Consider the following 15,870-nt stretch of genomic DNA (forward strand, 5'->3'; position numbering starts at 1 on the left):
ATTGTGTTAGGGCATCAAAATATGCAAAACAAAACCGTGTTTCTTTTTGCTGTTTCAGTATTAAAATTTGATCCATAGATTTTGAATATGTTAGTGTGTACTTTGAAGGGAATGAGGAAGTTTCAACGTTTCAAGTCAAAGCATTATTTATTTTAAGCATTCTGGTGAATCTGGTAAGGCAGCATTTGATATCTATTTTACAAATTTTGCCAAGTTTAATTTTTCACTTTAATCTTCTTTAAAAGCACAAAAAGCAATTGAAAAGAAACAGAAAAGAAATGTAAATGTCCATGATTATTAAATTATAATCGATAATTTATTTATGTTTTGTTGTTGTTTTATGTACCGGTAAATATGACATAAAATAAATAGCCAAAATCAATCTATATCTATTACATATCAGCTGGCCAAAACAAAACATTGCAGCTCATTACCGGAAGAATAGTATCAATTTATGATTTTGAGTTTGCCAGTCGAGGTTATTTATGACTTTATCACTATCAAACAGCAAACAGATCTTTTTATCATGTACATCAACTGCCACAATGATACGGCAGGTAGTACTATTTACCAACTTCAGAAATATCTCATGAACATGTATTTGTGCGTAACATAATTAAATAGTGGCAGAAACATGCATGGGCAGAGGATTCATTCATTGTACATGTACATGGAGCCAGAGGCTTTCCTTGATTGCTATGTCCCCTCAATTGTAACAGCCCTGGTGTAATTATCAGGCTGGTTTCCAACAATGAGTGTCAGAGCATGGACCCTGAACAGCGTGTGTCATAAATGCGCATGTAGATAGTAAAGGAAGCAAATAATCACAACAAATGAACTAGGCCAGTGCAAATGCAACATTTTAATTACTGTATTTTTAAGTGGACGGTTTTAATTTTGCGAATGAAGCAAAATAGCGGTTACATCGCAAATTTAACCACACACGAACATGAAATTTTATCATATGATTAACATTGGTAAAGCATGAATTAAAAAAAATATCAACACTCACAAGTCTTCTGTGATGGAAATCGCGAAAATATTTGTATGTGAAATTAATCACCTGTACAGTACACTACAAAACTACAGGGAATTGTCACCAAATGGAATTGAGCTATTCCAGTTAAAATCCACACTACTCCTGTTGGAAATATCATCCATATGGGAATACATTTTTCAAATGTAACTGGTCAGATTTACTCATTTTGAAACCCACACTCCCCCAGGGTTGGTAAACCCGCGATTTGGTAGCCCAATTGGGCGACTTTTTGAAGATTTTCCCCGCGACTTTTGACAATTTCCTGTCCCATTGAAACCAATGGTTAAGAAAAAAATTGGGCGACTTTTCAACATTGGCTCCCCCGACTTCCGATAGTTTCCTGCCCCATAGAAACCAATGGTAAAGAGAAAAATTGGGCGACTTTTCGATTATTTGACCCGCGATTCGGGCTGAAATCTTTTGACAACCCTGCACTCCCCCTGTATGTAGCTTTAGCTATCTTCCACAACTGGAGTGAGTATTTCAAATGGAAGTTACCCAATTGTCTGTTCTATTTGAAACTCATGCTCCCTCTGTGGAAGATTTAACAGATAAATCTTCCACAAGGGGAGTGACGTGTGGATTATATGGAATAGCGCATTAGCATTGATGCCCAACCTTGGCCATGATCACTGCACATGTATCCACTTAATTCTCAATATCTTCCACAGGGGGGTGTGGATTATATGGAATAGCACATTTGATGTCCAACCTTGGCCATGATCACTGCACATGTATCCACAGGGGAGTGTGGATTATATGGAATAGCACATTGATGTCCAACCTTGGCCATGATCACTGCACATGTATCCACAGGGGGAGTGTGGATTATATGGAATAGCACATTTGATGTCCAACCTTGGCCATGATCACTGCACATGTATCCACAGGGGGAGTGTGGATTATATGGAATAGCACATCTGATGTCCAACCTTGGCCATGATCACTGCACATGTATCCACAGGGGAGTGTGGATTATATGGAATAGCACATTTGATGTCCAACCTTGGCCATGATCACTGCACATGTATCCACAGGGGGAGTGTGGATTATATGGAATAGCACATTTGATGTCCAACCTTGGCCATGATCACTGCACATGTATCCACAGGGGGAGTGTGGATTATATGGAATAGCACATTGATGTCCAACCTTGGCCATGATCACTGCACATGTATCCACAGGGGAGTGTGGATTATATGGAATAGCACATTTGATGTCCAACCTTGGCCATGATCACTGCACATGTATCCACAGGGGGAGTGTGGATTATATGGAATAGCACATTGATGTCCAACCTTGGCCATGATCACTGCACATGTATCCACAGGGGGGGTGTGGATTATATGGAATAGCACATTTGATGTCCAACCTTGGCCATGATCACTGCACATGTATCCACAGGGGGAGTGTGGATTATATGGAATAGCACATTTGATGTCCAACCTTGGCCATGATCACTGCACATGTATCCACTTAATTCTCTATTAACCCAATAGTACAAGTCACCCTGCTATTTAATATTTAAGGAATATTTTGTGAGTTCTTATTTTTAATATTTTCACAGATAATATTTATAGATAAAAAATATGTTGCCTGATACCTCATATGAATTTGTAAATAAAACGAATCACATGATCAATTTCCGTGGCAACCACTCGAATTCTTCACTGAAAAACATAAAAGTACAGCTGACCTGCTCACATTTAATTACGGAAAATAATTTTATGAGATTTATTTTTGCTCCTTTTGCAGAAATTAATTATATTAGTTCTGCAACATCACTCAACATAATTATAAGGAGTGTGTGTATGCTGGACTAAGTGCATGTGTACAGTATGTGAGCAAAAAGTTAAACTGAAAAGGCTAAGATTTACAATTTTTTTGCTCAAGCTCCAGAGTCATAATAGCTCTGAGCCTCGCACAGACGCACTATCCACAAGCGATCTAATATCTATGCTGAGGTGGTGGGCAGAAGCCTTGGCCTTTGGATTCGATGTTGGCCCTACACGACTCTTCTCGATTCGGCGCTGTGCGCCTCGGTCCCACCTTGTTCAAACCTACCAGTGCCATCACACAATCTGGAAACATATTACATGTCCAAGATTTAAGAATGTCATAAACAAACATACCTACATAACATGTATTTTTCCCATTAGTAAAGACCCCTGCCTGAGACATGTCTACTGATAAGACTTGTTCACATGGGCTTTCAGTTACGTTTGTGTTAGGCTAAGCTACGGTACCTTTGAGGTAGCTTAGTGTTAGCCCATCTGAACATTAAGTATTGTGTTTTCACAAACACGAAGCATAACACAACAGATTTAACACTGAGAAATCTAACATGAAGCAATTGGGGCAGCTAAAATGGAGTGCTTAGAGATAGCGAGGTGAGGAGGCACTGTACATGCCGTATGTGGACACTGGACAAGTAAGGAATAAGTAAAGGGGCGATCCTGTATAAACAGTGATCGGAGTGCCCATCTCTCTTTCATTGGCGATTGGACCCGACTCCTCCATATAATATTGCTATAAGGGGATCGCTACACCTCAACAGGGAGTCTGTTACCTTCCCAGCATTTAAGAATGCTAGTACACATACACCTGGGTGAGAGGAGTAATCAAGATAATCTTACTCAAGGGCACAACACGATGGCGTTGCCGGGCTTGAACCCGTAACCTTCTGATTATGAGTCTGAGCCCGTTCCGCTCGACCACCATGCTCCCTTGTGGACAAGTATCAGTGTTAAATGATGACCTTGCATTACCTCTGCGTTACGCTCACGCAGCGATAAGCGCCAGTCTGAACAAGCCTATCTTACACAAGAGTACATATGTATCTCATTAAACCGTCCACCATCAAACTGTCTGTTAGGTACGACAATAAGTACTGTGACAGTCCTGTTTTTTTTGTGCTACATTTAGTTCCCAGAAGATATCTTACACTTCCCACAATGCATTTCTCCAATTTCAATTTTCTGTACTGATTTGCTATCTAGTGCAACATGGATCGATAGTGACGAAGTGTACCTCAATGAACAGAGTACATCCAGATCTTGCAAAATATGTTTATTTCTTGACTATCGACCCATGTTTAGAAATGTGATGGGAGTGTCATTTGATGAAATGAGACAATGTATCATGTTGCAAAGGATTCTGGGAATGATTGACAGCTATAAAACTGGAAATTTTCATGGTACATTTATTTTTACCATGAGTAGTCCAGGCTAGTATCAAAATCTGACACAAAAATAAAATGTATGAATGTCGACCTATTTCTTTTGCCTTTATAAAATACAGTAGGAAGATTTAAAATGCTACCGGTACTTTTAACGAGTGAAACAGTATGGATATGTACAAAATTAACAAAGTGCAAAAATTAATGTGCAAAAATGTGTTGACAGTGAACAGCATTTTGAAATTGGCTCATTGCAAACACTATCTTGCCATAGATTACACATCTTTTCCTCATCAACAACTGCTAGACTCCCCGCCCACAGCAGCTGAAGGGAGTATCCCATTATGCTTTGCGGTACCATAATAGAACTGAATGTGCCATAGAAAATGTACACAAAATCCCTCACTTCAACTTTTTATAACTCGCTTAAATCAGGGAAGCTTAAACTTTTGTTTGCAAAAATATGACCCCTAAAGTATTGAGAAACTATCAATAGCTCTCAATATCTAAGCGGCTCTTGTTTATATTTTGTATACATTTGCTATGGGTCATGCAGATATACTGCAGTGCATGGTGGGATACTCCATTCAGCTGCTGTGCTCCCCGCCTGTACTCAACAGATTAGATGACCTATCAAGCATCTCATTAACAGGGATAATATTCACTATATGCACTAACATTTCAAATTATTAAATGTGAATTCTTTGGTATTTGTCATGGGATAAAACATAATTTCCACTCTAAAAGTGTTAATTCTAGAATTTTAAACGATAAGAATTACTCTTCTCTACCATGTGATAGATGTCAAGCAGGTCAAATTATTTGAGTAGTGGATGCCGGCTTGTTTTATTTTTGATGTTTTGATACAAAATAACGCACCATATAAACTGAAAATAAGTTTTAAAATAACAGATTTTCAGCCAAAAATTCAGCAACCGTTCACTCAAAATATGATGAAATATTTTGACAGAAAATGTTTTGCACACACCCATTACAGATTACCATAGTCTATTCCAAATGAAAGTGATAATGAAAAGAAACATTTTAACATGAAGAGATATTGCAACACATTTGTGTTTTTGGTTAGGTGACTTATTTGGCAACACTGAAAAATAACATCCATATGTTAACTCTTCATAAATATCCTCTACTCTCACATCCCTGCTATGACCATGGACCATAAGCATAACCAAGTACATGGTCACATGTACAGTATAGTAATGTATATCAGGGCTGCTAAGGTCAGTAGAAGAACATTTTGAAAGGTCGTTATCCCGGGGGTCACTCCCATTGTGGCCTGTACACCATCCGCGATAATCAACTTTTGAAAAGCACCCTAAACAAGGATTTAACCCTTGGCTAAATCGACACCCTAAACAGGGATTTCATTCCTAACATCAAATTTCATACCCTAATTTTCATTTCCGCAGATTTAGAAATTGCAATTTTGCTACCCTTTTTCCAATTTTTATGTTTTTGACACCCTAAACGCGATACGCGCGTATCGAAAAAAAAAAAAAAAAACGACCCTTTTTAAGCGTTTTCATTATCGCGGATGGTGTACAGGCCACAATGGGAGTGACCCCCCCGGGTCGTTATTTTCATGAGCATAGTAAAAGATTATATCCCACTCAATGATCAAGAATGATCAAGATGATAAAAATAAAAAATTGTTTAAAAATGCATATTAAATGAAAAAGAAATACAATAACATGTCCTGGAATAAGCCTTAAAATGTTCAATAATTCAATAATTAAATAAATTGTTTTACAAACAAACAAACAAACAAATTGATAAACTTAATATGGCAAAAACGTTTTTCTCTCAAACAGTCCAGAAGCACATAGCACATATCCCGACATGTCGACATCAAAAAAGAATTCCAAAAAAAAACTTTTTTTTTTAATTTTCAATAAATATTTTTGGCCAGAAAAGCAAGTTATAGGCCCAAAATGACTTGTTATTCAAGGTTGGAAACCAGAGAAATACTGCTACTAAAAAAAAAAGTTGCATAAAGTTGTACATTTTGATTACCTTTGCTTATATTGAATAGTCAGGGACACGTTGAATTAGTATGCATTGCTAGCTGTTCAATAGAAGCAAAAGTAATTAAATTGTACAACTTTGTAAAAAAAAAATTGGCATATAATTTTTTTTTTTTTTGAGTAGCAGTATTTCTCTGGTTTCCAACCTTGAATAACAAGTCATTTTGAGCCTATAACTTGCTTTTCTGGACAAAAATATATTTTGAAAATTAATTTTATTTTTTAGAATTTTTTTTATGTTGACACACTGTCGACGTCGGTATACGAATTATATCGACATGTCAACATTAAAAAACGGTGCCGACGCCAGCCCTAAGCACATACATGTACAAACATAGCTTTCTAAATATTTGTACATGTATCCATATCAAAACGATGCACTTGTCGGCTGCTACATGTGTCTCATTTCAAATAATAGCTAGGAATAAATACCAGACTCATATCAAGTGTAGATCGCTTCAAATCACCCCCAAGTCAAATTGTATAAGGAATGTTTAATGTATTCCTAAACCATGTGACTTGGGATGATTTAAAGTGACCTCCACTTCGGAAATGAGCCTGGTATTTATTCCTAGCTATTATATGAAATGAGACACATCAGAGGAGGCTTAAAGGCATTCCTACAATGCACTATGATTGGGAAATTTGATCAATATAACCTAATTTTAAAGGCAAAGTCCCCATTGCCACACACACAAAATGGTAATTTTAAAACTGCAGCCAAAGAGCTAATAGTTGAGACTTAGGAATGATATTTGATTTTCTTACAGGAAACATTCATATTGTCCCACTGCATTAATTTTATTCCTAAGTCTCGATGTTTTGAATGTTAAATAATAGGATGAAAACACCAGATATTTGCACACAATTCCAATGCAAGGTATGCTCAACTGTACTACATGTGTACAAAAGCCAGACATACAAGGTCAGAAACCCCATTGGGTTGTGGGAATGTCTTTAAACATCCTCTGGAGACACATGTAGCAGCCGACAAGTGCATCGTTTTGATATGGATGTACACATATTTGATTGAGAGATAAACTTTTTTGTGCCAAGTCAATGAAGGAGTACTTACATCATTGTAATAATTCATGATTCCTTTGTGTACTTTTTTCAAGTTACTAACTTTAAGTCTCCAATTATCCCCACAATCATCTTTTATTCTACTTCTCCATTGTTGATCAAAAAATGAAGGCCCACTGAAAAATAAAAATAAAGAAATTATGGTAAGTTCACATCTTAAAGACATGTTGCAATAAACAAAACAGAATTTAAATCTGGTCTCAATTTCTCAAAATAGACATGAACTTTTTTGCTCTCAAATTTTGAGCCCTGAACCCAGATATAATTTTTTACATGCATTGCACTGTTAAAATATAACAGTACAGGGAATGATTACCATAGTCTCCATAATTCACACCCCTCCCAAAAAAAGTTTAGGAAAAAGTTAAGCCCTGGTTCACCTGAATTTAGTAGGAACGGACAAGAATAGTTTAGGCTTAACAGGATTCACTGTGAAAAGCCAAAATGGTCTAACATCCAATGGCACAGTTCAGTTTTTAATAATAAGAGAAAGATTGTGATTTTCAAACGTACATATGAAGAGCTTTGTTTCAAAACCACTTACATCCATTGCCCAATTTTGAGAACACATCAGAAAATCATCAAAATAATCACTGATATAAGGTGTTTTTTAACAAAAGCAGTTTTTGGCGGGATGCTTATCCTACCCAAGCATCCCGCCAAAAACTGCTTTTGTTGCAAACCCCCATATATCAGTGATTCTTTTGATGATTTTGTGATGTGCTCTCAAAAATGGGCAAGTGGATGTAAGGGGTTTTGAAACAAAGCTCTTCATATATCGAACGTATGTGGAATCTATTCTAAATCACGTTCCAAGAGAGTGATTTTGAATAGATTCCATGTACGTTCGATGCTACGTTGGGAAATCACAATCTCTCTAATAGCTCATATAATTATGCTGACCTCACATTACAGAGAAACCCAATTTTGGTTCACCATTTCCTATTTCTTAAATAAGTATAGACTGTATGGTGACTAGCTACAATGTATATGGTTCAGGACAAAACAGTGTAGCCTGGTTTTGTGATTTTAGTCCCAATGGGCTACAGTAGGCAACTCGGGGGCCTGAAACATGACCCGCACACCCGGCCCGCAGACCACTTATTTTCACCCTTGATGGTAAACCCAGCATACTTACATTTGACATAAAATTTCACTAAGAGCAACACCATCCGTTAAATTGTCTACATTGTCCGTTCTTGCATCCACATTAAATGTTTGAATCTGAAATAAAATTGATGAAACATTATTGATTAATATGTTGATCACTTAATTGAAGGTCACAAAAATAGATAGATGTAGGTACTTGTAAGCCAGTTGAATGAATGTATACCCCTTCACACCTAAACCAGTGGGTGTCCATAAGTTACACTTGACTATACAGGGAACATTTAGCAGTTAATTATTTTATCTGGTGACTATATCAATGTCAGCGGGTTAGCCAGGATCAAAAACTAGCCAGTCAGCATCCATAGATCATGGCCATTCAGACCTGGGATTTAAGTTGGCGGTGAGTGCGTCACATCTTGGCAAATCTGCGACAAATGCACATTTCAAAATGACCGATCTACACATATTATGATGCGATCATAAAATCCCTATGTACATCAGAAATTGCCATCTTTTGCCACATTTCTACACATTTAGCTGCTTCAGTTGTTGTTGATTGCAAAAAAAATAAAATATAAACTATTTAAAGGAAATAGTATATAGTACCGGTACTACAATGTACATGTATGAAATGTAAAATGATCTCATCTGGGATTTTTATTGGATGGGCTACGGACAGCATGGGCATTTTTCTGATTGTTCAAGCCACATTTGCCTATCTCAAACACAGGAGGATAGGCAGCTTGCTAGGCCCTTGATCAACGTGTGGGAAAGTCATGTGTGAAAATGTGGTAACTTGTACCAGTATGTACACAATTCAACTTATGTCAGCCGGTCCTTTCGGATGGCAATTGGCTGGTTATCAGTTTCTTGACTAGTTGTAAATGGCATTTGACAATCAGTGCATACATGATGATGTGGCCCATCGAGAGTTTACACACATTTTATACAAACGCAGTCATAATGGATTTAATAACTAGAATTTTGCAATTCTCGACCTGCGCGGTTCTCGACACACTGCGTCGGACGCAATGCCTCCACCTTGACGCCCAGCATTTTAACCAGTGCAATTTCACTTGACCCTAAAATGACCTTCACATTATTTGCCTCACTAAGGTGGCCGTTCCCACCAAATTTCATGAACCTGCAGCAGTTTATGGCAACTTGACCCCAGAAGACCCTGAATGACCCCAAAATGACCTTGACATTTTTGCCTTGTTTCAGTGGTCGTCCCCACAAAATTTCATGAACCTGCGACAATCTATGGCAATTTGACCCTGGATGACCCTGAATGACCCCAAAATGACCTTGACATTTTTTGTCTCGCTAGGGTGGTTGTTCCCACCAAATTTCATGAACCTGCAACATCTATGGCGATTTGACCTCGGATGACCCCCAATGACATTGAAATTTTTGTCTTCCTACAGTGGTCGTTCCCACCAAATTTCATGAACCTGCAACAATATATGCCGATTTGACCACGGATGACCCCCAATTGACCTCACAATGACCTTGCGATCCAATCAGGTCAAGAACCTCTGGCTGTGCTACTCTCCGCCAAGTTTTATTACTGTAACTCATACAGATCTCCAGATAATCTGTGCACAAGGTAATTTTGCTTGATATGCATAAATTATGCAAATTAGGTGCTTAATTACCATATTTTGCAACAAAAACATGCTAAAATTTGGAGACCGCCAATTGCCACCCCTCCACCAAATTGCATAATAATTATTACTATATGCCTTACCAGTTCCGAGAAATTGCACTCGCAAGCTCGGACGGACGGACAGACGGACACCCCGACAGACGGACGGAATGATGGACAACCAGGAAACATAACACACATGTACCTCCGGTGGAGGCATAAAAATCAACTCAAAGAAAACATGTTGTGTCGCTATAAACAGCGAATGAAGTGTTGATATGACCATGATATATGTGACCCATCACATCAAAACCGACCACTTCACGGCTGGCTTCATTAGCAAATTTAACAATGAAAGAAGATGAGAAATTTGAGCTTGTTTTGTCTCATAAAACATTTTACTGTATCGATTTCAACAATTAAGGTGTCATTTTAAAGCTAAAAAAACAGCAGCTTAATGGTTTATCCTAGTGTTTAAATAGACCTCCATTTTCATTTCTGATGGATGGTTTTGATGTGAATGGTCACATACGTGATTCTATCCGGGGATTCAGCCAATCAGAACCCCACTTCCGGACCGTATTTATGCTATAAATTACCAGGCATGAGACAAGAGGTTCAATCAAAAAAGAGGAAAAGCACCAAAAAGGAGGAAAATTAATGAATCTCCTCTATACTTTTGCACAGGGAAGAAAAACTCAAGAAGGAGGAATTCCTCTAACACGGCCTGAAAAAATGTTTTTTCCCAGCAAGGAAGGTCCGACTTCCCGCGAAGCATATGGCTGTAAAGCAGGCATCCGCGAGGGGGGTGTCTGAGGGTGGATGTGCTCCCCTCAGAAGCTGAAGATTTTTGAAAAATGTGTTGGCGAATCCAGTGCTGTACGGTGCGACCATTTTAGGCGCATTGGCGACTAGATTTTTTCTGATGGCGACTAAATATTAATCCCTGGCGCCAATGGCGACCAACTATTGAAGCTTTTAATCGCCAGCAAATGCAAAATATGTACGTAATGTAGCATTCAAGAGTATGAATGTATGCTATGAATATGCATTTATAATGTCTCAATGGAGACTTCCTGGAAAACATATCTAGGCCTACACTGTATGCTGTGTATGAAGTATGTACAATGTAGCGTTCAATGGGAATATGTAGATTGAGTACAGCAGCTATGAACATTCAACGCACGTGGCTGTTCAGTTGACACCTCGGATTTTTTACCTGGGAGCAAAATTTGGGCGCCTAAATTTATTAAGTTAGGAGCCATTGGCTCCAGGAGCCATTGGCTCCTCAATCAGGTTTTGCACCGTACAGCACTGGGCGAATCTCGCTGCTTGCTTTTGAACTCTTTTGATGCTGTTGATATTTTTGCTTGTGTACAGGTCCCAGGCGGCTGTTGCATAGTCAAAGTGTGGTCTTACTATTGGGTAAGGTGAGATAAAGTCTTTCTTTTATGGATATATGGGGTGCACATGCAGTGATTAAAGTTTCGCCTACTATTCTGGGTTATTTTTAGCAAATTTCCCTGGCAACTTGCAGCTCAAAAACAAAACATTTCAAGCACGCACTTGGCACAAAGTGTAACACTTGTGATGTGCAGTGGGCGGTTGGCGCATGGTCCAGTGACCTAATTTGATTGATCTGCGCAAGCTGCTTTTACCTGCACTTGGTTGTTTTTACCGTGGCAATCACCGGCATGACATAGCGCGGGTCCCATCCTATACTAGTACAGCGACAAATTGGCAGACCGCTGAAGAATCTTGCAGAAAACTATAATTGTTTGTATTTGAACTCTCATTCAACAACTCCTCCTATACCTTTGTACAGGAGCCAACCGTTGTTAATCCGTGATGAATCCGCACTTTTACTGTAGCGTATACGCGAACACGAGCAAGACTACGCGTAACGCGACAGTGCGTAAAATTCGTCATGCCATGCATAGACATACCACTTTGTTTGTCTGGGATGCCGTGAATCTTTGTGCGTATGCAAGCTTACAAGTTGAATTCAGTATTTTCAGATCTAGCGGCTAAATTTTGCTGTTTTATTCTGTAGTTTTATTGATGATATTAACAGATAAATCATCGAAGTTTTTGTAAGGCAATGATTGACAATGATTAACTGACATTTCCTCGTGAAATAATTGTGAATTATACGATCTTTAGCTTCTTTTCGTTGTTGAAAGGATTCAATCATGTTTCACCGTTGTTCATCACCGTTTAACGACTCGCGTTCTGCGCAAAGTAAACCACGCAGGCGACGCGGCCGCATCGTTGTTAAACGGTGATGAACAACGGTGAAACATGATTGAATCCCTACATAAATTAATGTTTCAAGCTTAATTCATTCAATTACAGTCACGAATCATAAATGATCATTTTGAGTGATCATGTTGATGTACATGTAGCGTACATGCCTTTCAACACCATCATCCATAGCACATCATACATACAAATGTATTCTGTCGGTCCAACATCCGGGCTATCTCTAGTCTCGGGCCCAAACTGCATGTGGCTCACCGTCAGTGTTCACTCTCTCTGGAAATTGGGTGCGCCAAATGAAACATATTCTTGACAAATTGGCCTAAAATTGGCCTAACTTTGGCTCGGTAATTCCCCAAATTGACTAATTGTAATACAGCACTGCAAATTTGTGTGCGCCAAAAATAATTTTCACTGGGCCAAAATTGAGACAATGTATACAGCCTCTGAGTAAACACTGCTCACGGTTTGTTATGAACAACAGAAACCGGCTGTGAAGGAGGCTACATAGCGATGTTGTTGGAGTGACATTCAATTTCGGAAAAAACAACACTCGACCATGGAATTTAATTTTAAGTTTGTCAGTATATAAACGGTAAAACAAGTATCTTCCACTCTGAAGACTTATAAAGAAACGGTTGTTTGATTCCACTGACTATTTGCGATCGAAATTTACATAACACCAATGACAGAAATCATCAACAAAACCGTGAGTCGCATCCAGGGTTCGATTTAACTTGTGTCGTGGAGCAAAATGCTCCCCATTTTGGACAACTTGCTACACAAATTTCAGCTTGAATTGCAATTTTTTACAATGTAAACACACGTGTAAACACTAATATTAATTATTATAAGAACATCACCTAAATAAGGTTTTCACTAAAAAATTGCTACGCACATTTTTCAAAGTAAATCGAACCCTGGTCGCATCATCAACCGGAAGTGACGTGGCACCGACCGACAGAATATAAAGTTTTATTCAGATTTCCTTACAAATTAAGCGTACTGCTAGCCGTCCAGCGTGTATTATTTGCACAAGGTTCAATGCACACGCTTCACATCGTGCACGTATACGCAATGGTTAAGCTGTCAAAGGAAATCTGAATAAGACTTTATGATATCATACATGTATTTATTTATTTGTACATGTCCCATCCATTCCATCATCCATGACATGTCTATCATTCACACATCATCATGATCATCTGTGTAAACATGTTTCAGAATCAGATTCCTTATTTAGAAGTTATTATTTATACATTTTTGTTTCAATAAAATTCCACTTCAATGTGAATTAAATTCACTTCCACGTCAACTAAATTCACTTCCATGCTTCCTGTCAATTAGAAAAGAACATCACTCATTCACTGATCGCAATATTGTAAACACAACACTGTTGAACACAACACAGTCATGACAGAGAGTACGAGCTCAGATTGGGGCCGTTAAAATGCACCTGATTTTCCCCCTGAAATCAACATAATTGTACTTACCCAAACTAGCAGACTATCACATAGATCGTCGTGCGACATGATGAATATTTCTAATTTATTTCTTATACATTTAACGGTGTTTTAAAGGTAACATTTGGTAGCATATTTCTTCCGGTATTTTACACAGTAGACATTCCCATTCACCGCCGGTAACCCCGATGACGTCAGCAGACATCCTCGACCAGCCTCGACCCTGATAACATCAACTTAACGGTCAAAGTTCCCTGTGTTTGAAATGCGGAGAAGAAAAGAGGGCGGTAGTCCAAGAACCCCTACCCTGAGAATCCAAAACTTTTTTTATGCTCTCTCATCTTCTCTGGTTCAAGTCTAGACCTACTCCCGGGGCCTTCTTCAAAAACTGATGATCAAAAAGGTTAGAGTAAGCTCTGTTGTTAGCCTAGTTCAAAACAGCCGGCCTGCCCAGGGCACTTTTTGGAGGCGAAACTTTTTTGACCCTCCAGAGAATCTGAAACTTTTTGACCCCTTTCAACCTACAAAACTTTTACCCCCCCCCACCCCTATCCAATTTCGATAAAAAAAACAACTTAGGCCTACTCCATTTGTGAAGTAGGGGCCTATCGGGTATAAAATGTGATTAAAAAAGGGGGGTCAGTTACAAACAAATTGAAAAAGGGGTTGGGTTGGGTATAATATTTTGAAAAAAGGTGTCATTGGGTATAAAATTTCAAAAGTGGGGTCATCGAGTAGAAAATTGTGAAAAAATGGAACAAAATTCTATTTTCTTGTTCCAAATTTTCAATACAAAATTAATTTGTTACTAGATAATTTGAAAGTTTCGGTATTATTTTGTGCCATTTTAATGATGCTATTCTAGAACAAAAGGGGTCATTGGAGCCGCAAACAAAAAAAATGGGGTCATTGGGTAGCCACAACTAAAAAACGGGGGGTCATCGAGTATGACTTAAAGTTGAGTGCCCACCCCGGGAGTTACGAACTCAATCACAATTATATTACAATTATAGGGGCCTACATGATTGTTTATACATTTATTTATTTATACAGGTTTTCCTGGTCAATTTCGCAACTTGTGCGTTTTGATTTAATAAAAGTGTCATTCGTTTTCGCGCAAGATTGAATGATCGCAACGAATCCCGATTTCTTTTTCGCATTAGGAGCAATCGATTTCATTTTAGTTCAATCAAATTTGATTCTGCACTTTGCGAATTCGATTGAACATTTTTCCATTTTGTTTCCGCATATATGAATTTGTATTTCCAAATAGGCTCTGAATTCAAGGCCACGTGAATTTGGCTGCACAATTTGCGAAATTTGCTGCACAATGTGCGAAATTGGGTGCACTATTTAGAATTTTGAATGCGTATTAATGAAATAGATTGCACATTTAAGGGCTCGGATAGCAACGTTTGTACAGTATTTTTTGTGGGACATATGAGAGAGCACATCCGACATATCGAATTGCATTCTGATATCAAATTTTGATTTTTGTTTTCTTTGACATTCGCGATATAGGTGCCTATGCTACAAAAGTACAACTTTTATGGCAAATTATTAACTAGAGGGGTTACCGCACCATAGCTGGACCATGATGCTTCGGCAGTAGGCCAATATTTGTCATTGTCACCCGGGGGCTCATACCTTCTTGGGATTTCTAGATATAAAAAGGACCTAAAATAGGAATATTGACCCGGTTCTTATGCAGTGTCATCCCGGTGGGGAAATTATTTTTTATTATATATTCATTACTTCTGATCTCTTTCATTTGATACCATTCGGGGTCATACCTTCTTGGCATTTCGAGATATGAAAAGGACCCATATGAATATTGTTTCATGTTGAGTGTTGGTGGGGAAATATTTTTATTATATTCTTTACTTTTTTTTTCTTTCATATGACACCACTCTGGGGTCAAACCTTCTTGGCAGTTGGACATGTTGGAGGTATGTCCATTTAAGACCAAAAGGTTGCTGATAGTAAGGAAGGAAGTAACAAAGACTATTATAGGCTGTGAGACCATTTCATGGTTCAGCAAAAGG

At 38.3% G+C, this 15,870-nt stretch overlaps 1 protein-coding gene across 1 annotated transcript in view; it reads right to left on the reverse strand.

Annotated features, from left to right (window-relative positions):
* LOC140145406 (protein Hook homolog 3-like) overlaps positions 1-13,928 on the reverse strand; it is an 81,836-nt gene extending 67,908 nt beyond the window's left edge. Inside the window, 3 exon segments of the mRNA XM_072167132.1 lie at positions 7,338-7,461; positions 8,484-8,569; positions 13,856-13,928. Coding sequence (XP_072023233.1) covers positions 7,338-7,461; positions 8,484-8,569; positions 13,856-13,894 — 249 coding nt within the window. The 5' untranslated portion in view covers positions 13,895-13,928.
* Positions 13,929-15,870: the final 1,942 nt, after the last annotated feature.

Source organism: Amphiura filiformis, chromosome 2 (genome assembly GCF_039555335.1).
Source record: "Amphiura filiformis chromosome 2, Afil_fr2py, whole genome shotgun sequence".
Taxonomy (NCBI): Eukaryota; Metazoa; Echinodermata; class Ophiuroidea; order Amphilepidida; family Amphiuridae; genus Amphiura; species Amphiura filiformis.